The sequence below is a fragment of the Poecilia formosa genome, unplaced genomic scaffold (assembly GCF_000485575.1).
Source record: "Poecilia formosa unplaced genomic scaffold, Poecilia_formosa-5.1.2 Scaffold7, whole genome shotgun sequence".
Classification (NCBI taxonomy): Eukaryota; Metazoa; Chordata; class Actinopteri; order Cyprinodontiformes; family Poeciliidae; genus Poecilia; species Poecilia formosa.
Genome location: NW_006799946.1, coordinates 4,742,539 through 4,757,487, shown reverse-complemented (window position 1 = coordinate 4,757,487; position 14,949 = coordinate 4,742,539). Strand labels below are relative to the sequence as shown.

At 38.5% G+C, this 14,949-nt stretch overlaps 1 protein-coding gene across 2 annotated transcripts in view; it reads left to right on the top strand.

Moving 5' to 3' along the window:
• The window catches only part of skap1 (src kinase associated phosphoprotein 1), a 42,678-nt gene that overhangs the window by 13,365 nt on the left and 14,364 nt on the right, over positions 1-14,949 (top strand). Inside the window, exons 5-9 of one of the 2 annotated variants that reach the window (XM_007572505.2) lie at positions 7,629-7,712; positions 7,828-7,911; positions 7,994-8,118; positions 8,890-8,953; positions 10,935-11,120. In XM_007572505.2, coding sequence (XP_007572567.1) covers positions 7,629-7,712; positions 7,828-7,911; positions 7,994-8,118; positions 8,890-8,953; positions 10,935-11,120 — 543 coding nt within the window. The remainder of the gene's footprint in view (positions 1-7,628; positions 7,713-7,827; positions 7,912-7,993; positions 8,119-8,889; positions 8,954-10,934; positions 11,121-14,949) is intronic. The other variant, XM_007572514.2, reaches the window with a different exon arrangement.

Here is a 14,949-nt window from a genome sequence, read left to right as displayed (position 1 = left end):
GGCGTGAAAGCCCCCACCCACCCGACTCAAGGACGGCACAAAGCAGAGAGAAAACATATGATAACTTTCTGATCTGACGGTCAGATTGTGCTTCTAGGGGTCACATCAGAACAAGCTGAGCAGCGCTAGCTGATGCTAACTGCTGCGATATACTGGCAGGACGTAGGTTTCAGTTATTCTTGATGAAAATGTTTTTTTTTTTATTAGATAACGTTATTGGATGGAAATTTACACATTCAACAGCAAGTCTGTTTGGATGTTGATTTCAAATAAACAAGTGTTATTATATTCATTTTCTTGATTTATACAAAAAATACAGACTCTTTCTGAACAGAGATTTAGAGCGACAGTTTGTTTTTTTTACCCCTATTTATGTCTGTAAGCTAAAAGATAATAAAAAAATGAAAATATTATGATTGCAATAAAGGAACAAAAGTAATCATTTAAACATGATTTAAAATAAAAAACAGGGTTCCTCAGTGCAAAGAAGAAAGAAAATGTATCTTCTCGATCTTATTGTACGTATTGTATAAAAATGAGAAGCTGACATCCGTTTTGACATGAATAATAAAAAAATGATTTCCTGAATCACAATCGGATGAAATATCCGCACCGACTATTCCAGTTTTAACTCTTTAGTAACTTCTTAAGCTAAAAGATTTATGCCCATCTCAAAACTGTAATGGCGTATAAAAACAGGATCATTTTTAACAAAAACAACAAAATAAAACCTCTGCGGGCAGTTGGAAAAGGAAAGTATAATTTTCAGATGTTAATGCCAGTTTTACAGATATTTTATCACCAACTGATGAACACAATGGTTTACAGCTAGTGTAGTTTATTTTGGAATAAAACATTTAGTTTCTCCATAATAAAAAGTTTGATAACTTTCTGTTCGAATGGTAGCCAATAAATATTATGATGTCCTGCTGCTATATGATTTTTCTATAATTTGTGACCAAGCTTTTTCTTTTTGAAATTTCAGACTGAAAGTCTCCCTGCATGTTCACGTTGAGACAAGAAACAAACGAATAGTGAAGAAGCTGACTTCAGTTTATAGATTTTAATTTGTAATGGAAAAGGGGAAAAAAAAGCAGCTGGTTTCCTGAATAAAGCAAAATAAATAAATAAAATAAAAAAGACTCCTGATGAATCTATTTAAAAAAATAATTTACAAAATAATGTAAAAAGTTTTCCCAGAGCAAAGAGAAAATTATGTTGTAATCATATAGACGTCAGAATTAAGCCCAGTTTCCTTTGATAATGTGCATTTAAGAAAATATAAAAAATTATATTACATGTAGAAGGTATATATCTGTAGTTTTTGTGCTTTAATATAATTTTTTCACTTAACATATTTTCTTTACCAACTGATTAAAATAGAAGCCCATCAGTCTGTGTTTAGTATGCACATCTTGTATGCATAATAAGAAAAGCATTTAGTTTAATTTTAAGAATATTTAAATGTTAGCCCTATATTTTAACATTTTTATGTTTTTTTTTTTTGTCTTATATTGGTCTTGTTATATTTGTGAAGTACTAGTTTATTTTTTATCCCTAAAAGGTGCTTAACACATAAACACAATTTGCATTATTGTGGAAATCAGAAAATGAAGATTGTGATCAGTCTCTTTCAATACAGAAATGTATTTATGACTTCATGGAGTCAACCTTTTTCTAGCAGTTGGCAAGAAACTTTTCTGTGTTCAAAATGTTTTTCACTGATCTGAGATAATATTCAATGTGTTTTCATGAGACGTGAGCAGAAAATCATCACATTCATCAGAAGTAAAGATCTGAAAATCTCAGTCTGTGTGGAAATAATCTATATAATGTTTCACTAAGTGGACTGGGTTACTGAAACAAATGAGCTTTTCAATAATATTGTAATTTATTTAATATGACTGTCATGTTCCTGAATCTATCTGACATTTCCTAGATGGATGCTCCATCAAAAAGGCCATTGATCTTTGCTAATAACTCAGACTAGATTTCTCTTCTAAATGATTCTCAGATGTTCCTCAGATGTCTTTTTTCGTAAACTCTCAAATTGTTTAACACAACATAATTGATTGTATTGAATAATCATAAAAAAGCCTCCTAGACTTTTACTCAGAATACAAAATTTACAGCATAATTAGTTCTCTTTTTTTATGTTTTTCTCCCTTCGAAATTAAATCTTCAATGGAGAAATTGTAATAAATACAATCACAGTGATGTTCATTTTCTTGATTCAGATTGAAATCTAATGGCATTTGATTAAACAAACAAAATGAAATGTCATCTTGGGTCTTAAGTCAGGCAAAAATAATGCAGAATAACATGAGGTTTTTTTTTTTATTGGCTTTCAAAAGAGACTGATTAATGGAAATGAAAAAATGACATTTTAATAAACTCAAAGCTCTTCTATGCAGAATAAATTACAGGGAACAAAAATGTAGAACAATGTCGAGGGAAATGTGTACAGCATGCACATATTTATCCTGCAAGCAGAGCATCATGTGACGTCACGCACTGATGAAAATTTTATGGCCTGGGCTTTGTTAAACTCTGACCTTTGACCTGCTTATCACTGATCAAGAGGCATCTGGCCTTTTGCAGACTGATTGGTGCATCTCTGATATTTGTTTATTTTTGGAGCAGATGTGTTTTATGATTGCAGTATTCAGATTTTCAACTGGCTTTAACAGCCCATGTTAGCGGCTAGCACAGCTAGCATTGGGAAAAAAAAAATAAAGGCAGTCTCCATGTGTATTTCCATAAGAATGTAGATCCTTACCTGATCTCTGAGATTTCCAAATGCCTACCAGCATCTAAACATCCGGCACGCTCCATGACAGACTGAGGTTTAAACCTCAAACTCATAAAACGACATCTCTGTGTGTTCACTGATGGGCTAAAGATCCGATTTTTGAGTTGCCACTGTCACCAGATCAGGGTCAGTCAAGCTGAAAATCCTCCGTTGACCACCACACGCTTCAAATATTGATCCTGCAGAGATTTGTTTGTGTGTTAAGTGGAAAACATAACGCAGCGGCTGAATGCTGTCGGTGCCTGTCTCTCTGCCTGAAACGCACGCTGCCACTCGTTTCTCCAGCACCATCAACATCTTCAGCCCGTTTCACTGCTTTCATACCCTCTTTTTTTTTTTGTTGGGTTATGACCACCGTCGGATCTAATGTAACGCGCGAGTCTTCCCGCTCGACCATTTCCCTTCACTTTGATTCACTTTCCTTCCAGCCTTTGATTGACTTTCAGCCTAACTAAAGTGGATTTTAATGAGAGAATACATTAACTCCCTCTGGTCATGCGAGCATAAATCAGCTTTTTCTTGCGGGATCAACTGCTGAGCTCATACCGCCACGCTGAGGGAGTGTGAATAACCAAATGAGAGATTGCGGCTGTGGCGAAACTGCTGGCAGCTCAGATGCATCGTGGCGCGTCCCCTCCGAGTTTAACACGAGTTCAGGACGCCGACAGAAACGGATCGCTTGTCGCCACGCGGGTCAGCTCGCTCCTGGGGAGCCGCCCTTTCGTCAGGATCAATTAAACGCATATTTCTGGTCGATTCCTATTGATTATTTCCTCCCATTTGTAAATTGGGTGACTCGGATCTTTTTCTTGCTGATGAGCTCCATCAGATTCGGTTAGCATGGACCTGTAGCGGCTCCTCACCTTGATTTACGAAACGCGGCAGGTCCCGACGTCGCATCTATCAGCTTCTCTGTGTTGGTAATTGCACTCAGCTAAATAGGTTATGCTGAAATATCAATAAATTGCCATCAAATTAATGTCAATACCAAAGCCGTGGATGGTGCTAATTAAAACGCAAAAGGGCTGAAAATGAAGCCGTGGCATTGCTCTGAATAATTGATAACCCAATTTATGATTTTTATGAAAGAGTGCCGTCTGTCTGCGGTTCTGATGAGGCCTTAATTAGATGCATTAATGTGTCTCTCTGTGGCCGTACTCGAACTCCAAACTCAAACACAATGATAGTTTTTGTGGGGTGTTTAATGCTCTAAATTGCACATTTTCGAATAACAGTGGCTCTAAACGCCCACTTAAGGTTGCGTTTGCTCCAGTGGAGGTGCTGGTGGGGGGATTCTTACGGTTTCCACTCGGGTTGTTTTTCCTCTTCCGGGTGGGATCAAACACTAACCAGCGGGATGTTTTTATCTCGTGCTGCTACCGTGTGGAGGAACGGAGAACTAATGTGTGTGTGTGTGTGTGTGTATGTGTGTGTGTTTGCGCGCGTTCGCTTCAAGTTTCACACAAAGGAAAATCCAGTGAGGTCGGGTCACCTGGCGATAAAGTGCTTAGCACGCATGAATGTGTAATGTTTATTGACTCTGGAGGATCGGAGCGATCCTCTGTTGATTTTTTTTTTTTTTTTTTTAGCTCCTCATCCATTACCTGAGCTCGACCTTTGAGATAAATGAAGAGCGAGGGAAGCAGACGGATGAGGGGATTAAGGGAGAGTCGCAACGGGGAAGTAAGGCCGAAGGGGGAAGGAAAGAAAAAAGACAGACCGCCGGCGGATAAATGAGGTGGAGGAGCGTAATGATCGCTGTTTGTTATGATGTACAGAATCAAGTTCTCTTTGACAAAACAGTCCTTAGCACCTCTGTATTTATAGTGTCAGCGGTCAGTCCATCGGCAGAGGCGGGCGGATGATGTGTAGGAGTGTTAGTGCCGTGAGCGCTGTTCTGGAATGACCCGCTCATCCGTCAGGACCACAAACCTGAGCAGTGTTGGATCTCAGCTTGCTGTCATATTTAAAGTTATGCAGATGAAAAACTACATTGAGGATTGGGATGCAGATAAGGGGGGAAAAAAAATAAAAATTCTGCGCCCTTTTGCTTTTGTGGTAGATTTTTTTTTAAGAATGAGACTCATTGGGGAGTTCCTGTGAGTCTGAAGTTGGGGGTGGGGGTGCTCTTTGTTTAAACCAGATCAGCCGGTTGTGAGATGACATGTTTGGTTTTTCGCAGCAGTTAAGCAGACCTTTTTCTGAGCGGGGAGAGGGGGACGCCGGCATTCCCCTTGTCATCCCTGACCTGAATAGAGGTGTCATGCTGATTTATGTAAATGGAGTTTAAAATGTGCCTCTGTTTCAAGACTTAAAAAGGCACCTCTTGCCGTTCCCGTGTGTTTCCCTCCATGTTGACTAATATATTCAGAGGAAACTCTGCTTTGACGGCTCACAGAAAATCATGGAAGATGGCTTTTATGCCGCCCAGGAGTCAAGTTCCTCTCGGCGGCCAGAAAATGGACCCGACATTAAGATAAGGGATCATCCAGTTACTGGTATCAAGATGGAACAAGTTACCGTTTCAACCACAAGGGCCAAAGGATTTTAAAGTCTTCTAGAAGTGATGTCAGAAAAAAAAGTGCCGAAGAGACCAGAGTTTTCTATGGCTGTTTGAAGCAGAGTAGGAAAATGCTGCTCCTCCCTCATTTGTTACATGTTCAACTTATTACCGGTAATCTGTGTTTTTGTTTCAATCTGTGCATAAAAATTTAAATCACAGTGAATGTGTGTAAGAATCAATATATCTGTGTTATTTTAGAAGTGGTAGGAATGGTTGTTGCTCTCATAAAACAAATAAATAAATAGCATCTATATCATGTTATACATTTTGTTTTAGAATTTTTTAAAATAAATACTTTCATACATTAAAACTACATTAGTTTACTCATTATATCATAGAAAATTCATTCCAGCACATTCCTAATTTACAACTTTATCATTATACCATGAACAAAATATGCAAATCGTAGTAGAGACCCCCGTAACCATGGGGATTAAGACCTCAACTTCCTGCTAAATCCACAAATACTTAAAACCTCCTTTTAAAAACACTTATAGTTGCCTGTTTTAAGTGTGCAAACGCCAAATATACTCTAATATTTATGAATACGCACAACGGAAACCGTCTTAGCACTACAGCAGAATCTAACTTCTTACTTATCTCTGCTTGGGGGAACAGCCAATCAGCAGCAAGGAAAATGAATGCTGCTCTCGGATTGGCTGCTTTACGAATGTCAGACAGTAGCACGTCCAGTAGTACTGCACCGATGTATTTCAGCTTCCCAAGCTGCATTTTCTTTTGACTATTTAAGATATGCTCTCCGAAACAAATCAGGGAATGGAAGGCAAATAATTTAAATTACGTTCCACAGGAAAATCCACAAAGAGTTGGGCATCTGGTGTATTTTTAAAATATGGACAGTATTGTGAAATTGGATTTTAGTAGTTTTCTGTAAATGCTTACGATTTCATACATGTCACACGATGTCACTGTACATTTTATGTTTTTGTTTTCATTTAAAGAGACTGTTAGTCTCTTCGGCTTCCTGTCTGTCTGTTTAGACGATTCTCATCTCGACTTCTGACCCCAACAATCATTTGGAAGAATTCTCAGCAGCAATTAAGAAAGAAAAGAATGTTAAGAAAATATTTTCCAAGCTGAATTATGAACAAGTCATATCAAAACAGAGAGCTAACATTACGCTGCAGATTTCTCCCTTAGCAAAGATCCACAGCAGAGCTGAGACACGTGTTTACAGAGGATATTTTGTAGCTGTATTCATTTAGAAAATAAAATGAGACAGTTTCTGATATATCTAAAATGTGGAACATGATATCAAATCTCTAAAACGTAGCATGAAGGCAATCCTGGGAAAACAAAGTATCCGTTTTTGTCAAAAAACAAAGAAAAAAAAAACACCATCGTTATGTAATTATCAACTTCATAAATTTGCACTAAACTAAACCAAAAACAAATGGATTCCTTATTAATCCCAAAAATTTGTTTATTGCTTTGTTGAAATGTTGACATTTGATTCATTAATGTCATTAAGATAAAACCTTTTTTTTTTTTGCATTTAGTTGTGAACAAATCCTGTGAAAAATGTGAAATAAAACCCCCCCAGATAAACAGAATTTGGAAAAAGGTAAAACAGGTTAATTTATCTAAATGATGCATGATATACTGTTACATTTGTTTAAAGAATTAAGAACCTAATAAAAAAGTGTAGTCAAGACAAACTTTACATGAAAAGTGCGTTGAAAGTGTAATCTTTTAGGGCTTTTTTTTTGCACTTATTGAAATAATTCCCACTGCTGCCCTCAAGTAAAACTCAAACATCCAACCGAAGGACCAACAAAATCTCACAGTGCTGTATTCATTACTAACATATTACACTAATTAACTTTGGAGTTTTGAAGCTTCGCTACTGTCCTATCATGTTTGCAGAGTGAGGAGTTGTTGGATCCCCACAGGAAGGTTGCTCTCATTAAACTGTTATGTGAGCAGATGAATGGACTGCAGTGCTCAGTAGCACTGTAAATGTATTGATCCAAGTTTCCTGAAGCCTTGCGGGGGATGTATTTGATCCTCATGGTTGGGGAATTTTGAAACTGATGAGCGTTCGTGCGTTTCCTAAGGAGTAAAGGAGGTTTAAGTGCAGCTTATCTGGCGTCAGAAAGGGCGTTTATTGACGATCGAATTAGTTGACTGAAAGTTGTAACGTAAAACATTTAAAAATGTTCTGATCTGATAAAATATACTAGGACTTAAGTTGAGTACTTTTTTTTTAATTATTATTTTTGCTTTTCTTAGCAGATTTAGGCGACATCCCCCCAATTGGAGCGCAGGAACTTACCAACAACTTGAAACAGGGCTTCCTGGAGAAGAAACGAAAAGGTATAACAGAGCCTCACCCATATCCTGCAAGCTATGTTTATATAAGTTATACTCTAATTTATATAAGTTATACTCTAATCACTCACGTTTGCTTATGAATACTTTCTTTCTTCAGATCACAGCTTCTTCGGCTCAGAGTGGCAGAAGAGATGGTGCGTCCTGAACCACTCCGTGTTTTACTACTTTGGGAGCGACAAAGGTTCGTCGGTCGCTGCAGGAAACATTGCAGCCGCACAAAGTGAATCAGATAACAGCCTACCATGTGTTCCGCCTCCCGACAGATAAACAGCAGAAAGGCTCATTTTATATCAGTGACTATAGCGTGCAGCTGTCGAGCAGCCTGAGAAAAGACTCCAAAAAAAACGCCTGCTTCGAGTTCACGGCTCCCGGTCGACGGGCCTTCCAGGTCGGTTCATATTATTCACAGTAGAGCTGTCTCATTTTCGGCGCCGACATTTAGTCATGTCATTGCAGCTCCTGCAGACAATTATACTCACATCTGCAGAATGATTATATGAAAACAGCTGGAGGAAGCTAATAAGAATGTCATTTTTTTTTTTTTATATATATTATTTATCGCCACGAGACAGAGGTGGCAGATGAAGTTTCCTTTTTTTCTGCAGAAGAGCTTTTGTTGTTTGTTTGGAAAGTCTGAAAAGACCTCAGATATCAATAAAAGCATGACATAATATTTGCATTTTTAACTGTAATTACAAGATATTTTCATGATAGGTAACTGTCAATAAAAATGCTTGACTTGTAAAATCCATACAATTTTGACTTTATTTCAAATGCATAAATCCTTAAAAATTTTGCTCTATATATTTATTATTTGCAAATAATAGCTTTATTTAGAAAACATTTCAATTAAAAAAATGTCCATTTATTATTTTAAAAATGATTACCTCCTTTGTACCTAACAATTAATTATTTAACAGATTTTTGACAGAAAATTAATGGGTTTTTTTTCTTCAAATGTAGCTTTCATTTCACTTATGCTTATTATTACTCAATTTTAAAATATTTTACAAAATTCCTAAGCACTTTAATGTCAATAAATTGTGTCCAAATCTTTTTGTCAAACGTTTGGTTAAAATGTCACATTAATGTAATATTTAGGAACATATCCAGATGATAACTGCAGAGTTTAGATTTATTATTTCCGCTCTCTTTGCAGTTCACTGCCAGCAGCCCTCAAGACGCCCGCGAGTGGGTGGACCAAATAAATTTTGTCCTGAAGGGTAAGACATCATCTCTTTGTGTCTCTTTCCTGGAGCTTTGTAATGTGATGTCTCGTCTCTGTTTTGTTTTTTTTGTTTTTTTTGTTACAACTTTTTACAGGTTGAAAAGCCTCACAACATAAGGAAAATGCAATAATAATAACAACAATGGAATAAAATTTATTTTAGCTGACGTTTTAAAAGGTTGATAAGAAAATACATTTGAAGAAGTATAAATCTAATGTTCTCCCCCCCCCCTCCATCCGAGTTGTTATTGTGTTTCCCTCGGCGCAAAAAGGTCAGGAGTGCGTGGGAACTCTTTATCATCTCTTTCTGGAAAACAGCCGATCTGTCACCAACTACACAACCAGACACATAAGTCCTGAATCCTCTCCTTCCACTTGTCGACCCACAAGGTGATGTGCGTCCTTGTGTCCCTCTAGTTTTCCTCCACCCCGTTCAACTGCGCCTCCCGCTACCCTCCTACCGAATTCCAGCTTACAGGAAATTGATTGGTAGATGTTCTGGTTATCCTCCAGTGACATTGATTTCTGCTTGGTTGCTGCTGGATGGCGGAGGACCTGATACCCTGTGTTGCAGCGGCCAGTCGCTCGCAATGAGACAGCTCCTCCATCTGAGCGAGCCCATCGCGTCTCCGGCTCTCTAAAATGGGCTCGGGCCGGCCTTCTGCGTGCGGGAAGTAACAGACACTCTGCAGTTTGTCTTACGTCCTCCAAGCATGGTTCTGCTTCACAGTCTAGTCCGGGTGCAACGTATAAAGACGGTTGTTTATGGTTAAAGCAAATGTAAAAACACACCAGCAGGTCGCGATTGTCAAAATATACTTGGATTTTTATGGGGGGTTTTTTATAATTGGAACCCTTTAAAGTGAAACAGCAAAGATTGGTAATGAAGGCAAAAGCGACCGTTGTGAATTTTCTGGTTCTTTTTTTGAGCTCCCTGCAAAATGTAACAAAACTGCTTTTAAATAGTCATACATGGGTGTTTTTTCTGTCTTTTTTCCTCACTTCTCCTCACTTTTTTTTTACTAAATATGTTTGATAAATCCCAGAATTTCTCAAAACTACCAACAATTTTAAGGATTTAACCCCTTAAATGCCAGTTTAGTTGCTTCAAACTTTCCAACTGTTATTTTAACACACTTTATATATAATCAAATGTTTGACGTTAAAATTACTAGAGACACACATTTAATTGATTAAGCCATGTATACAGACAAAACATTTAATAATGATACTGATAGGTGAAGAACTAAAAGAGAGAAATGCGATAAACAAATAAATAAAATTAAACTTATAAAAACAGAATTTACAGCAACTTAGACGGTTCAAATAAAATGTGCAACATAACGTATTGTAGTGACAATGACATGATAACATGATCAAAAACATTATTCACAATATTTATTACTTCAATAGTGCTAAAATAATAAGACAGACTATAAATGGCTATTATAAAAGCTGCTAAAAGCTGAAATTGAAATAAAATGAAATGAGATAATAATTGGCTGTAAACTTCACTGCATCTTTGTTTTGCATCTTCAAAAATATCCAAACTCTCAACGTCTCTCAGGCTTTCAGCTCATTACTGCAAACCAAAACAGACTCCTCACTAAATATTTTGGTTCCCACTTTAAGTACCAAGAGAAGACCTGAGGAGTCTGTAGAACAAAACCAAATCTGATAAATATGTTTGGCTAAGACCATTACAACTTACAATTTTATGATGAATGCAGAAAATGTACCGTCGCAGTGATGAAATCTCGCTGGCTGCTGTTTGTGACTCCTGGTCTACACTCTCTGTTTCTCGCAACAGAAGCGCAGACGTGTGCACTGTTTTAAGAGTTTGTTTCAGCCGATCGTACACCTCCATTTTTTTTTTTTATTGCAAGACATTTTTTTTAGCAGCAGCAGGAAAAAGGTCTGTTTTCTCTACCAAATGAAATCTGCTGGGTTTTACAGTGTTTCTCTTTTCCTCATAGATCTCAGCTCCAGCGTCATCCCCGTCGACGACGATGAGTATGAGGACGAGTACGATGACATTGAGGGCCTCAGTTCCCCACTGCCGCCATCCGTGGCCCAGGTTTCGCAGGTCAGCAAGCAAATAAGACGACAAGAGAAGCATGAACCTGAGGAGGATGAAGACGACATCTATGAGGAACTGCCAGGTATGCCACCGCCTGACATAAATGAATTCAAACACCTTCAGATCAGTTCAAGAACAGTGCATTGAGGGCTTTATAGAATGGGTTTCAAAGGGCGACCAGCTGCATCCAAACCTTACGTTGCCAGAGCAACACAAGGTATCGGGTGCTGTGGTGTTAAGCACCTGCTACTTCACTCTAGATCAGTGAATATGTGTTTTCTGGAGTGGTACATCTAGTTTTTTTTCCAGCTGTGAGAAGAATGATTCTTACACTGCATTTTGCTGGGGGGACTGTTTTTCAAGAGTTTTATCCGTTTGAATGAAAGGAAGAGTTTAAAGTTTCAACAAACAAGGAGATTTTGGATAAACATGAGCCATGCATAAGCCAGTTTGATGTGGAAGAGCTTGACTGGTTTATACACAATCCTGACTCTAACCTGAAAGAACACCTTTCGGGTAAATTAAAGCACAGACTGGATACCATTCCTTATTGTCCAACATCAGTGTCTGACCTCACAAATGTGCTGTTCAAAGAATGGTCAGAAATTCCTATCAGCATCCCAGAAGATTTAAAGCTGTTGTAGTTATGTCACATTAAAGTTATGGACTAAGAATGGGATGTCAATCAGAGTTAACTTGTGTACGAGACGAATACTTTTGACTATATTAGGCAGAAATCAGATCCAGGATAGCAGCTGTGGAACTTGCTATTAGCTGTAGCTCTGGTAATTTTGTTGAATACAAATGTTCGCCGTAGTTTTCACCAACATTGAAAGTTTTTTTTCCCCCAGCTTTGTACTGAAAGAAAAGCAATTGGCATTTTAGTTTATGTGTTGAAGGAAGAAGAAAATGGGTACACTATTTTAGCCGTATAGCAAATCGGGAAGAGTTGAAAGATTGACCAGAGAGACTCAATCTTCTGGAGTAGCTGGTGTGAATTATGGTACAGTTAACACCCAGCTTGTGGAGGTTATCCACCCTCATGGTCTGCAGCTAGAAAATATTAACACTGGGTGAAAAAAGAAAAAGTCAGATGGGTCACATTCAATGAAATATGAATTTAAAATTTCATTTACGAAATCCAAAATATCCAGATGCATAAATTATGACTACGTTTAGTTTGCATGCTGGCGAGATGGCCATTCCTTAAACTAATTTAAATTGTTTTGTCAGAGTCAACGCTGTAGTAATGAGAAAGCTACTAGCAAAATAAATGTGGTGCATTTCGAGTTTGAAAAGTAGAAATACCACTTATTTACTGTGACACGAGGCCTTTAAAAGTGATAATAAAACTGCAATAAACATGTAACACAGTTCATTGTTACGACTTTACTCTTTTTAACTGCAACAGCCATATTAGCTTGTGTGGTTGTGTTGCTCAAAGACCTTTGACCTTATATTTCAGGAGCCTAATTTCTGGTATGAAGTAGCCCACAGAGTAATTGTGATTCTGTGGACTACTTTCTTATTATAATTATTCAGTTGTGAAGAAGGAAGTGCACCTCTGGCTCTCTGCTTCAACTTAATTTTTGTCACGTTCAACTTAAAAATCTCAAACTAAACATAATAAGTGAGCTACCTTTCAATTAACTGTTCATTTCTGAACTATTACCACACATTCTTCAGTTGTATTAAAAAGCTGCTGTTCAGTGTGCGATTTGTAATTGCCTATTTAATAGTGCGCATTGTAATATTGTTGAAACAGCAGTCTGTGGTTGTGTGACTGAATTTATGATCATCAGCGATATGAGAACAGCATATGTTAGGACATATTTATACCCAAAAGCAATCCGTTAGATCCGGTTTAGACCTGCATCACAGTTCATGCTGCTGTTGCTTATTTATGTTCCATGTTATTGGAAATTGACCAACATCCATTTTTTAGAAAGCAGCGAGGTGCCTCAGGTGTCTTCTTATTTCCACCCGGACTGATTTCTCATTTAAAATCAACACTAATAAGCTCAGCCGTGCCGCTGCTGCAGGGCTGCTCGGGACAGCAGAAGATGCGAGATCCTCTTCCTCCTTATCTGGTAGTAGTTTGGAAGTGCTCTGTCATAGTACGTCCAATTAGCTAATGTTGCCTGGCAACAAATAGCCTCCAGTTCAACCCGCTAAGCAGAGTTTTGGGGGCTAAAAATTGCCTAGCAACAGCAGTTTAGCAGAAAGGAAGGAAAAAGCGGCGTCTCGGAGGCCTTAAAATAGTCCTCAACGCCTCTTCGTTCGCAGAAGTTGGATTTCGAATGACGAGAGCCCGGAAACAAAGTCTGTGTTCGGCTTCGTCCTGAGACCGGGCCGCAAGATCCCAAGAAGGACAAAAGAGGCGATCTGATCTTCTCAGCGCCGTCGTCCATCACTGTTCCTATTAAATAAGATACATCAAGATTCTGTTTCACTCAGTGAGTACATTACCTTTGCCAAAATCGCTGGTGAAAGGGAAATCAGTCTTCAGACTGTCACGCCGCCGTTCAAAGCCATCTGGGAAGAGGTAGAGACCCTGACCACAGATGGCATATCGAATGACGAGCTCTTTCGTTCACTTTCTCACCCCCAAAGCTTATCAATCACTCTGCTCCACTCTGTGCTCACCAACAGCTTTTACACAGTGATTATAGGCCGGTAAATTATTAAAATCTCCACTAATCAGGGCTGCAGATGAGCAGAGCTGATGGTAATAGATATATTCCTTTGCTAAATCAAAAGAAACAGCACCAGCGCATAAATTTACAAAAGCAAGTGTCGTCACTCGTGTTCTTTCCTGAAAACTTGTTGAAGTTAAACATCGAGAATTCTGCAAAATTGCATGCTTTAGGCAGATTGCAGGCTTCAGGTTCTGATGACTGATTTAAATCACTTTAATGTGGAAAAGCATCAGGCCGTAGCAGCGGCTGCTCCGCCGTGTGACGCCCCTCTCTCTGCCACTCGAGGACCGCTGAACAAATGTTTAGAAGCAAAGCAAACCAAATTAAAACGAGTCCTCGGGATGGAAAAAGAAGATGGTGACTTTCTGCATCCAGAGACACAAACTGAGCTCGCATCCAGAAATACTTAAGTGTGTGTGTGTGTGTGTGCACGTGTGTGTGTGTGTGTGTGTGTTTGATCTCTGCTTCTCTTCCTGGAACGGAGAGGTGCTGGTCGTGCTGGAAGGTGGATAGTGTTGCTGCGTTGTGGCATCGCTGTCTGCCCTCTTCTGTGCACGATGGATGTGGGAGTCGCAGCAGGCGGATCACTGTGTCACAGAGCAGACCGGCGGGTGCCACGCCCCGCAGGCACAGGAACCTCCGCCTCTGCGGGACTTCAAGACCGCTTCTGCCGCTTCTTTGGCGTTTCTGTGCAGTTCTGCTCCTAGACGAGGGAGAAGAGCCATTATAGATTTGCTAAGGATTTCATTTTTACCAGCAATTTTTTTCCTTCTGTGATTTTTATTTGTCCTCATCAGAATGATCAATTATATGTACAGTCATAATTATCATTGCAGAATAATATACGCAGTTGTCCTGTTTATGTTTCCAGCTTTTGGTTTTATGGTATATTGTATCGTTTTCCATCAGTCACTCTTGTGATCCTTTCTAAAAGATGCACAAGACAAATATTTATCTTATTTTTGCCCAGTAGCTCTATATATATATATATATATATGCATGTTGCAATAAAGTGAAGCCAGTAGTTTCTTTATTCAATTATTACACCACCATTAGGGTCTAATACTCTATTTAGTGGCATAAAAATGATTGGAGACAATCAAATAATCAATAAATAAAACACAGAAACCAATGGATGCATTGATCAGACATTTCCTGGCCGATACAGGATTTTTTCCCTGAGCTCTGACTCTCCTCTTGCAGCAGAAACAT